This window comes from Hylaeus volcanicus, unplaced genomic scaffold, assembly GCF_026283585.1.
Source record: "Hylaeus volcanicus isolate JK05 unplaced genomic scaffold, UHH_iyHylVolc1.0_haploid 12237, whole genome shotgun sequence".
Taxonomy (NCBI): domain Eukaryota; kingdom Metazoa; phylum Arthropoda; class Insecta; order Hymenoptera; family Colletidae; genus Hylaeus; species Hylaeus volcanicus.
Window position 1 is genome coordinate 1,250,761 of NW_026533172.1, and position 13,284 is coordinate 1,264,044.

Here is a 13,284-nt window from a genome sequence, read left to right on the forward strand (position 1 = left end):
TTTTCAGAATTGGACACTGAAGCATACCATCGAGATAGACGTGTTTTTCCTTGTTTATTTTGAATTAAAATAAAACGTATCATATTGGTTTTTTATTTTTACATGAAAGAAAGTTGAGTTTAAAGAAAAAAATTAAGACATATCTTTTGAAGACGACCGCTAAGTAATAACCATCAGGTTAGCCTTACATAGGTGCTGATTTCTCAGTGCTTTTTATGCAACATCTGAAATTAAACAACAAATTGCGCATCTATTTGTTTTTTTTGATTAATAAGTTCTAAAATACGTTTCGCTCGATAAAGATGACAATAACTACATCACGTTAAGAATAAAACATTAAATTTACTTTAATTTTGGTTTCACTGAATTCTTTCTATAACTTATTTAAATTAAATGAAAGAATCTCGCTTTGTTCGATCTCCAGACCGTTTTAGATTCAGTAAGTGTTTTTTTGAGATTCATGTATAAATGCTATGAAATGGGTTCCAGAAACAAGAAACGAACATGAAAAAAAGTCGAAATGGAAGCATTATCGCCGTTCAACGTCAAAATCCCATAGTTCTACGCATTCCAACGTGCGTTATCATGAAGAGAAATCACATATCACCAGAAGAAAAAAACAGAAAACTGGATCTCGATGGAATCGCAATAGTAGAGGAAGCAGTTATTCAATTAGTCGTGGAAGTAGTCGTAGTAGTCATACTAGCGTTTGTAGTCGTGGTACAAGTTGGTCGTCACACGGTCGGCGCACATCATCAAGTGTATCACGTTCAAAACGACGAGGGTTGGGTAAACGAAGTTCGTATCGTAGATCCTTTGAAAGACGTCAGGAAGATAGTCACTCCTGGAGAAGAACGCGTCGAAGACATGACAAGGAAGGTTATGGATCTAATTTGGATTATTACAAAGAACCTATACGATTATCAGTTGTATGTTCGTAGTAAAATTCATCGTAATTTTTTTTTTTACATTTTTTTGACAATATTTAAGATAGCTTTGCGTCGCGTTCCCATAACATTGACTGAAAATGATTTGGAATCAGCGATACGTTCAACAGCCATATCTGTTGGATTTTCACCTCCCAATTTTATCAAACTTTTGTCTCTCGAAAATACCCCCAATAATACTTCCAACACAACAAGTGCCTATGTACAATTTCCATCTTGTGACTCAGCACAAGGGTTTTACGATGTAAAACCACACATTTTTTTAATGAAGTGTCAAGCCGAATTTTTTTAGGCTTGTCGAAAGAATTTTCAAGTAAAATGTAAACAAATATATTTAGAAATACCTCAATGTCCACCAGCGCGTTTGAATTTGTTAACATCGTCGCACACGCCCTCTGATTGGGCTGCAGTGATAGTACGTTAAAATTTGGCTGAATTGAACTCTTCTAACTATGTTTGTTTTTTCTAATAATGCATTTTTATTCGATTTAGGATCCTGTTAATGATCACAGAGTACGTTTTGAAAAAAAAAATAAGCACACACAAAATATAGCATTACCAACGTGTATTGAAATTGAAACAATAACTACTCAACCATGCATTCTTTTCGCAGTCCTTAGGACTTGGAATTCCATACCCTAACTTAAAAGAATTTGTCATGGACAGTAAGAGTGGGTTACTCTTTAGCGAAAAAGCAGGTATTTTTAAAAGCGAATCTGTGGTGTATTTTTATGAATCCCCATTGTCATACTAGGGCTGTTCTATGATATGGCCAACCAGCAGTTTATATCATTGTATAGTGATAACTTTGTTTCTCCGTATGCCTGTCATTTGTGTTATTAATGTGTAGCAATGGAGTGTATTATGTTAAAAGTGTTACAACGCCGTACACTTTGGTAATTGTCTTATTGTGAAAATGTTTTGTTAACAAAAGTAATTTTCTTATCATAGGTTCCGATTCAAGACTTAGCAGGAAGCACCAGTACAACTCCCTCAGCACTTATTACTACTATGAAAGCGAAAATACTTAATGAATCGAGTGAACAACATGAAAAAGAAGAAGGTCGTGTGTGCATTGATGGTTACTATAATATTTTTGATGACTTTTTTTTTTTGTTCTTTTCTATAGATACGCTACTCGTGCCTCATATTGACAGCGCTACGTGAGTGTATAAAAGAAAAAAAAATTACAAGTGGTTAATCGTTTTTGGTTCAGTACCAAGGCATCAGCTGTTGCATCCGTGTTGGCAACAGCTCAACTTGCAGCTAAGGCAACCAAAAGGGGTATGCTGAAATCATATATTTTAGAATGAAAACATTTCGTCGACTTGATGAATTCGGCGCTAACTTTGCTTTCTCTTATTCTTTTCGTTTCATTGTCGCTCTGTTAGTTGTCAAACCTAAGCTTGGAGATGGAATGTCTGCATTAGGGTACGTTTTTTCATAATTTTTCGAGAATTATTAAATTAATAGTGTTTTTATTCCTTACAAAAAAGAACGTTAGGAACGCCTTCCGGTATGATTAAACCGTTTTGTATATGTCTTTCTCTCTCTCTTTCTCTTTTTTTACATTGTTTCCTTTAACGTCGTCATTGTAATTTGTAAGATAAAGAACATGCTCAAACGGCAGGATCCTCCATTCGTAAAGATTATCCAGAAGTAATTTCTATATGCAATTTACAAGAAGTATTGAAAAAAAAAAATTTTTAATTAGGTTTTGACAATTGAATCTGTATTTGGAGATGCCGTTGTCGAAGAGGAGTTAAAAATAGGTAATTTTGACAAACCTTCACTAGTACCGTTATTCAACAACGCCAAATCTTTAGACCAGCTTGCTTCTAAGGAAAACAAAGAAAACATTTCAAACAATGAACATACGGTAAGCTCTTTTTATTCTATGCGGTATTTTTCGTAACGCCTTGTTCTTTTTTTTTAGTCAAACTTCTATAATGTACGAAAACCTAAAAACCTAAAACTATTAATTTTTTTCGACAATGTCATTTGTTCCATTTTGCAATCAGGAATTAATCCAAGCACAACAATTTATTTGTTTTGTTTGTATCCAACAATTTAAAGATGCAAACCATTTATCAAAACATCAAACAGAAAGTTTATTACATCAGGTATGTCAAAAAAGAAAAAATTAATTTGCATACGAAATTTTACTAGAAAAATTGCAAACTTCAAAATATAACAAATGGTGCCGTTTAAATTTTCAATATCTTCTATGGCTATAACTCATTCATTCCTGTTCATTTTTTACCCAAAAATGCTTCCGAAACATCTGTGTGAATGTCTGATAAATGATAGCGTTAAGAAAAAAAAGATGAAGAACGTAGTAGGAAGAAATTAAAAAACACAATTAATTTTTCTTTTTTAAAAAAGAGTTAAAAATAATTACAATTTAACCTATTGCAAATATCATACGTACATGTTTCCAAAGCGGAAATTTTTTCTTTAAAATGTAAAGTTGCTGGTTTTTTACAATTCATTTGTTTTGATGGTTTGATACATCTATATGAAAAATTTCAAATTAGTCAACCATCACATGTTTTATTTACTTTGAGAAGATGCTTGACATTCTAGTTAAATATTCTAAATACGTTATTCCTGCATTTCGCCACATGGCACAGCCTTTGAATGTGTTTTTGGAATAAACTTGCTAATTAGTTCGCTATTGGAAAAAAGACTAATATTCTGGTTTTGACACGAAAAAAAAAACAGGTTTTTATTCTTTTAAAAAAAATGACATGAGGATTTAAATTTCATCTATTCTACATTGGACACAGTTAAAACATAAATGCATTATTTTCTACTATCTGAAATAATTATTGTAAAGAAAAAATATTAAATAATTGAAACACATTTTTTCTTAAGGTGATGCTATTTTTTTTGATGAAGAATCATCAGCTCCAAAGCTTGCATCTAATAAGGAAAGTGAAGGATTTTTTTTATAAAATATAAAACCTAGCGTAATTAGAAGAATAAAAAGAACAACAAGGACGCCTGCTATTGCTAAAATGACACGATATGTAGTTTTTTTTTGGGTAGGAGTTGCAGTTTGCTTTACTGTGTTCTCATTACTATCTGGTATTTGGTCTTTACTAAAGTCTTCAAACGATGTATAAGCATTTTTAGAAAAAAAAAATTGATGGAAATTGGTTTTACTAGGTTCATTGCATGGAACTTCATCTTTTGCTATCCATGCTTTCGGGATTTTCTTTAATTTCATAGGAGAATCAATGAGGTAAGAAAAATAAGAAGTCTCTTCATTTTTGTTCATTTCAATTTTTTCTAAATTAAAAAAAGCTTGAATGTTGTCTAGATGTTTTCTTTTTTCAAGGTTTCTGGATAGAGCAAAAAGTAGTGGAAAAATGCTACATTGATTCGATTTGTCTGGTATTATTATAGTCTTGTCAGAAGGAAAAAGATGTTGTAATGTTTTGGAAACCTGACATATAGTTTTTTCAGTAGATTTAGAAGTTAAATCATGAGCTAGTGCGGCTACGAATTCGGATTTTTTTGACTTGATTATTCCATTTTTTGAAAAATTTAAAATATTATTCAAGAACAGAAAAATTGCAAAAAAATACAATGTTTTTAAAAACATAAATACAATTTTATACTTTAAAGGAAAAAAAAAAAAAAATTCTTATTAAAAACATATTTCAGTGTATTTTTTTCTGCCCAAACAACTACGTGTTACTTTATAAAAAATTCTTATATTATTACCTGTTGTTGCTTTCCTAGCTTTATAAAGGAAAAATATTTTTTTAAATCAACAATAATTGAAATATTTAGAAGACGTGTCGAAATTTCTTTTATTTTAAATAATAATAAATCAAAAAAAAAAAAGCTGTGCTACATGTTTTCAACAGCAAAAAAGTGTAGCTTGATTTTTGAATTTAAAAGTTTTTTATGAAAAATGCAAAACAACGCTAAAATTTGAATAGACTCTATTCAAAACAGTTGCCAACAGTCAATTTTTTTTACAATAACTTTGTTTAGTTGTTTTTTGTACTGGCTTTGGAGTTGTATTGTTTGCAAGTTAATTTAAAATATTATACGTTTTACGAAAAAATTACAAATCGTAACTGGTATGTTGAAATTTCATAAGACGTTTCGTCTCATGAAAAATAACTCCACAATGAATTTAAATAGTATATTTTGTTGCCTCTTTTGTGATTCATTTTGACGATGGTATCAAGGTTTAAAATTGCAGTCATAATTAATCATTTCTCTAAAAAATTTCAGTTTTAAAGGCTTGTACCTTTTAAAATTATTTATTACAATTTTACTCATTGAATTTATTAAAAAAAAAACAGTTGTTAAGGCTTAGGTTTTACATTAAAAATAGAAAAGTAATATAAAATAATTTATTTGCGAAGAAGTAAAATGACTCCAATGTTATTGTTCAAAAATTACTATCGATAAAATTTTGCTTCAATACAAAAAAAATCTACTGGTAATTTTGTTGTTTCAAATCTGATAACGAATCACGTAAATTTGCAATTGTCGAAACCTACAAAGAAAAAACAAGTGATACACTTTACAAACGAAAAATAAAGATGTTACCGAAGTTTGAAAAGCATTACTCTCTTCTGTTGTAAGTGGAACTTCTAGAATCGATTCAACTCCATTTTTTCCAATAATAACTGGAACTCCAACATAAAGATCATTGATTCCATATTCTCCGTTCTAAATGAATGATAAATTAAAAAAAGCACAAAAAAATAATTATATTGAATTTACAAGATAGGCTGAACAACACATAATTTCCCTTTTATCGTGTAAATAGGCTTCAACCATCTTGATCGTAGCGGCAGCTGGTGCAATGTAAGCGGAACCAGTTTTTAAATATTGCACAATTTCATGCCCTCCGTTTTTAACTTGTTCAACAATATCTCTATAATCAGCAATAGTCATAAATCCCATTTGTATCAAAGAGACTATAGAGATGCCAGAAACCGTTGTGTAGTTTAACAAAGGAACCATTGTATCTCCATGGCTTCCCAAAATCATGGCATTAATATTCTCAACCGACACCAGAAGACGTTTACTAAGAAGATATTTAAATCTTGCAACGTCTAATTCTCCTGCCATACCCACTACACGGCAAGCTGGTATTCCCGCTTTCTTTTGCAAATGATACACCATGGTATCTAAAGGATTCGTGGTACAAATAATAAAAGCACTAGGGCAATATTTCTTAATGTTGGAGCTGACGGACTCAATAATCTTAGAATTAATTTGAAGTAAGTCTTCACGGTTCATACCAGGTTTTCTAGGAACCCCAGCTGTGACAATGACAACGTCGGAACCCATCATGTCGGAAGCCTCGCTGCTGCCCGTAACGTCAACAGTAACATCCTCAACAGATGCAAAATGAGCTAAATCAAGGGCTTTTCCATTGGGTATTCCATTAGCCACATCAAAAAAAAAAACATCTCCAAGATGTTTTAGAGCGGCAAGTAGACCAAGTATGGATCCTATTTGGCCTGAACCAACTAAAGATATTTTTGGTCTCCCCCAATGGGTTTTGGAATCTGTTGAAAACATATCAATTCAACTTACTAAAATCTTATTTGAAGAGTATTGTAAATGATAAGTGGGAATTTTCTATACTATATTCTACACTGTTTTTTTTCTTTATGCATGTAGACTAGCAATTTAAAAACATGTACATCAAAAATTACTATCGAATTTATATGTAATGTAGTGTTAATAAAAATTATTAGAAAAACCGAAAACTATTATTTTTAATAGAAATTCAATGAGATTTTAAAACGTGGTGTGTTGTGCTTTTTCTTTTTTCAGTACCACGAGGTATCGAAAAAAGATTTTTCTTTTTACATAACATTTATAATATCACCGTAAGTTTAAAAATCACCATTTCATTCATTTTATTAATTTGACAAACGTTTTTTTTTAAACAAAAAAAAAAGTTTTTGTCTAGTGTTTTACAATCGCTAGAAAATTAACGAAAACACCATTTTTTACATAAAAAAAATATGGTACAAAAATTTTTAAACTGCATTGTTTTTTATATTATTTTTATAACACAAAGGGGAATTGAAGTTGTATGTGATTCTTGAATTAATCTGCATGTAGTGGGGAAATGTGAAATTAGGTAGTAAACATACGTTTCTTTTGTTTTCTTATGTAAAAAAAGAAAGCATTCGCTTTTCAAACTTCAACACAACACACTAGTTAATAAATTACGTCAATTTATACATTGCGTACAGAATGATTCTTTTCATGCCATGAAGAAAAACAGAAGCGTGGAGACATGTTTTTTAAAAAATATCCTTTTACAAACGTGTGATTGTTTTTGTAAAAAGAAAAATGAAAAGTTTTTTTTTATAATACGAAATGTGGATTAAAAAAATACTTAAAGAAAAACTTTGTCGGACTCCTCACTCAAAACATATTTGGAAAACATGGTTTTTTTAATATTCCAAAATGTGACACGTTGTTGGTCAACTGTCGATAGTTTATCTAAAATCTAATGCAAGAATCAGTAACATATAGAAATAATATTCTAACGACTACTTGATAACATTTGGAATAATCATCAAGTGAAAGACAGTATAAATAATGTACATAGAGACAAAAACGATTAGTACTATCTTGCTTTAGTACTTGGTCGATTAAAGAAGTGATCTAAAATGAATGACAAAGCGATGTCAATGTTAAAGTTATAATGCATGCTACATGCATGTTGAAGCCAGTTCGGATTTAACAGTAAAAAATTACCATAGTTTGAATTTTTGAATCAGTCCACTTGAAACGGGCACGATCACAGAGAATGCATGTAGATATGTTTTGACAAGAACATGTAGTCGTTGTAGCGAGAAGCAATTGATCTTCTTTAAAGAAATAACTGCACAATGCATTCCAGCTCGGTTCATTATGAGGTGTTCTTTTTATACATTGTATGCAATATCTGAAACAATGTTTTTAGAATGCAAATGAAATAGGCATAAAACATTACAAAATGTCATCGCGTAATTCATTTGTTGCCTTGTCGAACAAATTCATTTGTAATAAAGCTTTAGCATGATTTTTGACAGCCACAACTCTACAAGAAAAAAATTGATATGCTTTCAAAACATTTATAAAATGGACCTTAAATTCCATGCTGAATTATTTCGATGATCTAAGGCAATCATAAATTCAGAAAATTTTTTTTCTTCTTTTAACCAGCAGTTGCAACGTTTTTTTAACATTTTCAATGGATTGGTAAAAAATAAGTTATCACAAGAGGCTGAATTACATGATTTGTTTGAATAAATAAAGTCTTGTAAAAATGTTCGGTACTGCCATAAATTAAAATTTTTTTGATCTTCTTCTAAATTAAACTCAATTCTTTTTTTTTCTAAAGAAGCTAAATTTGTGCCGGCAAAAAAAAATATGACGGTATTAAAAAAAGAACTTGTTCTCTACCTACTTGTACATCATTCATTTGTTGCATGATCCAACGCCGATGATACCATACCTAACCATAAGTGGTACCAACAAATGTTTTTTTGATGATTTGAAACTGGTTTACTTGATAACATTTAGCACTTTGATTGCAATAATAGATGATAAAGTCTAAGTTGAATGAAATGAAAGAATACATATCGAAGCACTATTTTTGTTTTTTCTTCCAAATCAATGTTACCTAATTCTTTTAAAAGAAAATTATTTTTTTCTTTTGTTTCTAATGAATGCATCCAAGATAATAAGCATTGACGACGGATACGCCTGCAACTCACCTACATTGTGACTCGCAACTACAAACGCAGTGTCACATACCACACCGTGTAGTTGCTTTCATTAGCGTCGATTAATTCTGTCGTTAGCTTTAAATTATCTTCTGAAGCAAAATGTTTTGTTTCATACAGCTTATAGAGTGTTGAGTATTTGTAAGACACTAAAAGAAAATTGAAATAAATTAGCACGTAATTCTTCTTATCCGCCTACAACTGGGAGTACACTTGATAGAACATATTTTTTCTTTTTGATTTTCGAAACCCTTTTCTTCTTTTAAAAACACCATTTTTAAAAAAATGGTGTCGTTTTTAATAGGGTCAAGGAGCTATTAGGATGAGTCGAAACTGGGTACCACATGACTTGTTATCCTGCTGGTGCGGTTGTAATCCCAAAAACATGAACATGAAACAATTGATTTATTTTATTGAAACGTCAAGATACCTCATCAATATTTTTTTGATCTATTTGGTCAAGTTAGAAACTGAACACTCATCTTGAAAACCTAAATGACGCGTTTAGTCTTGTTTAGCGATTTTGTTTTCTAATGCAATAAGCTTAACGTTGCACTAATGTTTTGATAAATGACTGCGTCATTTTCAAGCTTGGTGCTGCCAAGTACACTAACATTTTTTGTGTTGTTATAAAAACTAGATAACTGTTTTGCGCTCGGGTGACTTTTGAACATGATTATTGTCACCGTTGCCAGACATGACGTATGGCGTTTAGGTTCAATTGGTTTATGGATTGTGGCGACTGAATCTTTCTGATGCGTTGCTTAGGTAGGAAGGAAACTCGCCGTCTTATTCAGTGTTTTCTTGTGAGAGATAGGCTATTATCCCGATCCATGAGCTCCGAAAGGATGCCTTATAATGTAACGGTTTATTGACTATTGCAAGTCTCTTTGTTTGGAACGTACTTCCTTTAAGAAGAAAATATAAAGGCAAAGTATAAGATTTAAAAAGCTGCCTGTTATTGTAACTTGGGGGTTACACTACTGCATTAGTCTAACGAAATGAAAAAAATTACTAAAAGAAAAAAAAAAATTTGACATTATTTAATAACGTGTTTATTACATTAATTGTAGGTATGTTAGTAAAAAAAGTAATGATCCTTAGGGCTAAGGAGTACTATGTGATTATTTATTTTTGATTGTTACCCATTTAGAAAACATATCAAATACAACTGTAAGGCTAGTTGTCCAATTGGAGTGTGAAAATTAGAAAGTGAATGGAGTGCTGGAGTTTTCTTTTTTTATTTGAAAGAAATGAGTTATGAAGGTGTGTTTGTGGAAGGCGTAAGAATACTTTAGTTAGGATGCTACGAACTAATGTTGTTTGGTAAGGTGTTTTAAAAAAATCGAACATTTGCAATTTGCCACAAACTCTAATAGTTGAAAAAAAAAATAGACCAATGGTTAACAAGCCACGTAGCAGACTACGTCTAAAAAAGTAAAAACGTTATTTTATTAGTTTTACACACAAGTTTTTTTTTTTTTTTGTTTAATTTTACAAACTATTCTTTAAAATGAACAAAAAGGTGATAAAAACATTCAAGGAAAAAAACAATATTTAATTTTTTTCACGTTATAATAGTTAAAGAGCATAAAATATGCAATAACAATTAAAACCGTAAAAAAAAAATTTAATAGTTAATGCAGAGTAAGTAATGATACAAAGGATTGTTTTGCTTTCTAAATTCTTTAAAAAAAGACCAGAAATAAAAATTTTTTGAATTTTTTTTTTTTCACTATTGAAAAATAAGTTTTGAAAAATTAAAAAAGCGACTAATGGCTAGTAGTTGTTTTAGTGTAAACAGAAAAATGATAATAAATCTAGCAATTAACAACACAGTACAAGCAACAATTTTTAACCTAGTGTCGTTTCGTTTCCTAGTCAACACTCAGTTATTTGTCCAATTTTACAATATTGCATTAAAAAAATTGTATTTTTTTTATCAAAAAATTAAGGTAACATCAATGTGACAAACCAATAAATAAATATCAAGCATAATAAAATGATGGAATACATTTGATCTGTTGAACGTTAGCAAAAAGTTAGGGCAAATCCGAACAGGAAAAATTTTCAATGAAACGCTATAGTATAACATTCGATTTCGAAAAACTGTAGACAAAAAAAAATGAGGAAAACCATTTTATTGTGCTATTTACCCGTAGAACGTTATATCTTGAATAGCTCCAAAGTTAGCCGTTAATTGAGTTTATTTTCTTACAACACGCGTGATTCCCAGCGTGACAAATTATACAAGAAATTTTGTGACCATACTTTCTTCGATGCGAAATCATCATAAATCGTAAACTTTCATCATATTCCTGTTATCTTAAAAAAATGAATTGATGTGTAATTCTTTAATGAAGAATATATTACATCAAAAAAATTTTTCATGTAGTGAGGTATACATGATTTATTATCCTTTTCATTACACGAATTTCTTTTATGTCCCATTCTGCCACAATTGTTACATCGTATACCTACAATAGATATAGAAGGGTTTTACGAATTCAAAAGACACAAGGTTCAAATGATATCATTACGGGGACAATTATGGTACTCATTTCTTTGCGAGTGAATCGCACCACATTTACGACAGGAGATCGAATTGGATTGTTTTGATGCAATTTCTAATGGGTGATTCATCATGATTCTATGTTTAGCCAACTCTTCTACTGCTATGAAAAAATTATACTCTTTCATGCCAACTTTGCGCTTAGAAAAAATCCAGAATGAAGGTGAAACTTCTACAATATTCGACAAGGTTGTGTAACGAACCGAACGAAGTGGCCTTGATGACATTTTTGGTTCACTAAGGATAAGTTGATTTTCAATTGCACATAGAAATATAAACTCCTTACACAACACGTTTTAAAGATAAAGGAAATCTCTCGTGTAGATTATTTTGTAGTGTCCATACCTTCCAAGCACATTCCTGATCAATTTCAACACAATTCAACGTTTTAACGGAATCTGATAGAACAGTTTTAAAAATGGTCTTGTCGGTATCGGATATATCACTATCACTCGAAAGACATTCACTAGCGGAGTTTTCCACGATGGCGTGCTTTTCAGAGCAAGACAAACTACGTTTTATTCTTTTACAATCCCTACCGCCAAAGTATGCTTCTCTCGTGTTGTGCAATTGAGCTGTGAATTGTTCTGAAACTAAAAAAAAAAGATTTATATTTTTGAATCAAAGTCAACAACGGCTCTGTGTAGGACGTTTCTTTTTAAATCTGTTTTATTTTAAATTCATACGAATTTTGATTACCTGTCACTTGTTTATTTTTTTCCTGTAACACGTTACAATGACAAGAGACAAAACAAAACTAAATGGGTTACTTTTGAGTGATCTTTGAATAAAAAAGATTTTTTTTTTTCTTCTTGTTCTTTTTCAATACATTGTATGAAATCTTGTTCCTGTGAAGAAAAACAAGAGCTTTTTGTTGGACTAGTTTCGCTAATTCGGGGAAACGTAGCGGGATTTTTCCTTTTCCTTGTTGTCGTAAAAAATAATGGAGAGGATGTGAGCGAAATTTCATTTTCCAAAGATGTTATAGAATCATGTAAAGGAGGTTGTAAAGGTGGCATTATTTCGTTAGTTTTTTTAAAAAAAAAGGAATCAACAATAATAGATTCACTTGATGATGAAGTGTCGATAATGGTTTCGTCCTGAGTTTGTTTCTTATCCAAAGTCTGATAGTTTAATTCCTTAAAATCCTATAAAACAAATTAACACAATTTTTGCAGTATGTTCATCAGGTGTCTCAACAATGAAGTGGAATGAAAAAATGTATTTTTTTAGGCAACATAGATTCACCTGCGCCTCGCTTGATCCGTTGTTTGTCGTGAAAATAGTTGACTCCTTATTAGGAGAAATAAAAAAATTAGATTCAACAATTTCTCCTTCTTCAATCGATTTTTTTTTTGGAAAAAATGGAGTCATAGTCCCAGGGGAGGCTACTAAAGAAACATCTGAGAGAGACTCGAATCCGAAAGATTTTTTTTCATCTTGTTGTGTTAAAGTATGATTCAATGTATCTTCCACACGGCAATATTTTTTGGGTAAATGGAGGGATGGACCTTCTATTGATATTACAGGAAAATTAAAAAATGTTGATGACGCATTTGTAGAAGAACGTTTTGAGCAGGAAGCGTATTTTGAAGTATGGAGCAATTTTCCTTCCCTTGTTTTAAATTTCAAATTGGCATCGCCGTCACAATCTATATTAAATAGAAGCGGCTGTGAACTGTAAGTATTTTCAACTATAGAGCTTTGCATTTATAATACTTTAAGGATGAGCAGTAAAGTAACAATTTTTTTCTTTTGAAAAATTATGCTGAAATATGAATCATAGAGTGTACAAAAGCACTTTGGTTAAGATAATTGACCCTAATGCATATTTTTACATCTTAGTAAGAAATATTAAATTCATCCAGTCATATGAAATTTTCATTGAAGACCTAACCGGTAGCAAAACTGTTCGTTATATACAGTTGACAAAACACACCACAGTGTTTTCTCTTTGCACAGATTTTTAATATTTTAAGGACTGGATATATATTCA

At 30.9% G+C, this 13,284-nt stretch overlaps 4 protein-coding genes and 2 long non-coding RNA genes across 10 annotated transcripts; 1 reads left to right on the forward strand and 5 right to left on the reverse strand.

Annotated features, from left to right (window-relative positions):
- The first annotated feature begins 225 nt into the window (after window positions 1-225).
- Window positions 226-3,371, forward strand: LOC128883717 (uncharacterized). The gene is made up of 19 exons (XM_054136360.1): window positions 226-439; window positions 490-929; window positions 991-1,191; window positions 1,240-1,362; window positions 1,440-1,460; window positions 1,561-1,645; window positions 1,702-1,741; window positions 1,798-1,843; window positions 1,899-2,010; window positions 2,077-2,110; window positions 2,164-2,231; window positions 2,339-2,378; window positions 2,444-2,463; window positions 2,554-2,606; window positions 2,662-2,719; window positions 2,774-2,826; window positions 2,884-2,898; window positions 2,969-3,070; window positions 3,117-3,371. Exons 1-19 carry the CDS (start codon window positions 394-396, stop codon window positions 3,156-3,158), a joined length of 1,599 nt encoding a protein of 532 aa, XP_053992335.1. The 5' UTR covers window positions 226-393; the 3' UTR covers window positions 3,159-3,371.
- Window positions 2,033-2,561, reverse strand: LOC128883719 (uncharacterized). The gene is made up of 4 exons (XR_008459086.1): window positions 2,437-2,561; window positions 2,296-2,368; window positions 2,167-2,236; window positions 2,033-2,106 (listed from the first exon to the last, which is right to left on the reverse strand). It is a non-coding gene; the product is annotated as an uncharacterized LOC128883719 (long non-coding RNA).
- Window positions 3,095-3,642, reverse strand: LOC128883718 (uncharacterized). Its single transcript, XR_008459085.1, has 3 exons — window positions 3,509-3,642; window positions 3,379-3,461; window positions 3,095-3,243 (listed from the first exon to the last, which is right to left on the reverse strand). It is a non-coding gene; the product is annotated as an uncharacterized LOC128883718 (long non-coding RNA).
- Window positions 3,643-5,182: 1,540 nt separating this feature from the next.
- LOC128883907 (malate dehydrogenase-like) lies at window positions 5,183-6,566 on the reverse strand. The gene is made up of 3 exons (XM_054136772.1): window positions 5,700-6,566; window positions 5,523-5,645; window positions 5,183-5,469 (listed from the first exon to the last, which is right to left on the reverse strand). Exons 1-3 carry the CDS (start codon window positions 6,504-6,506, stop codon window positions 5,407-5,409), a joined length of 993 nt encoding a protein of 330 aa, XP_053992747.1. The 5' UTR covers window positions 6,507-6,566; the 3' UTR covers window positions 5,183-5,406.
- A 579-nt stretch (window positions 6,567-7,145) lies between these two features.
- On the reverse strand, window positions 7,146-10,032 carry LOC128883838 (uncharacterized). 4 transcript variants are annotated; one of them, XM_054136627.1, is made up of 12 exons: window positions 9,779-10,032; window positions 9,622-9,730; window positions 8,916-9,568; window positions 8,748-8,865; window positions 8,614-8,696; window positions 8,500-8,543; window positions 8,394-8,445; window positions 8,076-8,334; window positions 7,942-8,028; window positions 7,704-7,893; window positions 7,500-7,610; window positions 7,146-7,452 (listed from the first exon to the last, which is right to left on the reverse strand). In XM_054136627.1, exons 3-12 carry the CDS (start codon window positions 8,989-8,991, stop codon window positions 7,339-7,341), a joined length of 1,134 nt encoding a protein of 377 aa, XP_053992602.1. In that variant the 5' UTR covers window positions 8,992-9,568; window positions 9,622-9,730; window positions 9,779-10,032; the 3' UTR covers window positions 7,146-7,338. The 4 variants fall into 4 exon arrangements, 3 of the variants coding, with proteins under 3 accessions (XP_053992602.1, XP_053992600.1, XP_053992603.1); XM_054136625.1 differs by having other exon boundaries at window positions 8,916-9,076; window positions 9,147-9,730; XM_054136628.1 differs by having other exon boundaries at window positions 7,704-7,869; window positions 8,916-9,730.
- Window positions 10,033-10,567: 535 nt separating this feature from the next.
- LOC128884004 (uncharacterized) lies at window positions 10,568-13,274 on the reverse strand. Of its 2 annotated transcripts, none has more exons than XM_054136956.1 (8): window positions 12,537-13,274; window positions 12,059-12,436; window positions 11,988-12,009; window positions 11,575-11,881; window positions 11,257-11,525; window positions 11,090-11,193; window positions 10,873-11,034; window positions 10,568-10,825 (listed from the first exon to the last, which is right to left on the reverse strand). In XM_054136956.1, exons 1-7 carry the CDS (start codon window positions 12,996-12,998, stop codon window positions 10,906-10,908), a joined length of 1,671 nt encoding a protein of 556 aa, XP_053992931.1. In that variant the 5' UTR covers window positions 12,999-13,274; the 3' UTR covers window positions 10,568-10,825; window positions 10,873-10,905. The 2 variants fall into 2 exon arrangements, with proteins under 2 accessions (XP_053992931.1, XP_053992932.1); XM_054136957.1 differs by having other exon boundaries at window positions 10,873-11,041.
- Between the last annotated feature and the right edge of the window lie 10 nt (window positions 13,275-13,284).

What these genes read in the sequence shown, in the direction of transcription:
- LOC128883717 (XM_054136360.1), top strand. Translation starts at nt 394, where the DNA reads ATGAAAGAATCTCGCTTTGTTCGATCTCCAGACCGTTTTAGATTCA. An exon ending in ATCCTGTTAATGATCACAGA is followed by an intron (nt 1,461 to 1,560) that starts GTACGTTTTGAA and finishes TTCTTTTCGCAG; the next exon opens with TCCTTAGGACTTGGAATTCC. An exon ending in GATGGAATGTCTGCATTAGG is followed by an intron (nt 2,379 to 2,443) that starts GTACGTTTTTTC and finishes CTTACAAAAAAG; the next exon opens with AACGTTAGGAACGCCTTCCG.
- LOC128883907 (XM_054136772.1), bottom strand. Translation starts at nt 6,506, where the DNA reads ATGTTTTCAACAGATTCCAAAACCCATTGGGGGAGACCAAAAATATCT. An exon ending in TGTGTTGTTCAGCCTATCTT is followed by an intron (nt 5,646 to 5,699) that starts GTAAATTCAATA and finishes TCATTCATTTAG; the next exon opens with AACGGAGAATATGGAATCAA. An exon ending in GTAATGCTTTTCAAACTTCG is followed by an intron (nt 5,470 to 5,522) that starts GTAACATCTTTA and finishes TTTTCTTTGTAG; the next exon opens with GTTTCGACAATTGCAAATTT.
- LOC128883838 (XM_054136627.1), bottom strand. Translation starts at nt 8,991, where the DNA reads ATGGTGTTTTTAAAAGAAGAAAAGGGTTTCGAAAATCAAAAAGAAAAA. An exon ending in TTTTCTTTTAAAAGAATTAG is followed by an intron (nt 8,544 to 8,613) that starts GTAACATTGATT and finishes CATTCAACTTAG; the next exon opens with ACTTTATCATCTATTATTGC. An exon ending in AATTCAGCATGGAATTTAAG is followed by an intron (nt 8,029 to 8,075) that starts GTCCATTTTATA and finishes TTTTTCTTGTAG; the next exon opens with AGTTGTGGCTGTCAAAAATC.
- LOC128884004 (XM_054136956.1), bottom strand. Translation starts at nt 12,998, where the DNA reads ATGCAAAGCTCTATAGTTGAAAATACTTACAGTTCACAGCCGCTTCTA. An exon ending in AAAAAATAAACAAGTGACAG is followed by an intron (nt 11,882 to 11,987) that starts GTAATCAAAATT and finishes TTTTTTTTTTAG; the next exon opens with TTTCAGAACAATTCACAGCT. An exon ending in ACATGAAAAATTTTTTTGAT is followed by an intron (nt 11,035 to 11,089) that starts GTAATATATTCT and finishes TTAAGATAACAG; the next exon opens with GAATATGATGAAAGTTTACG.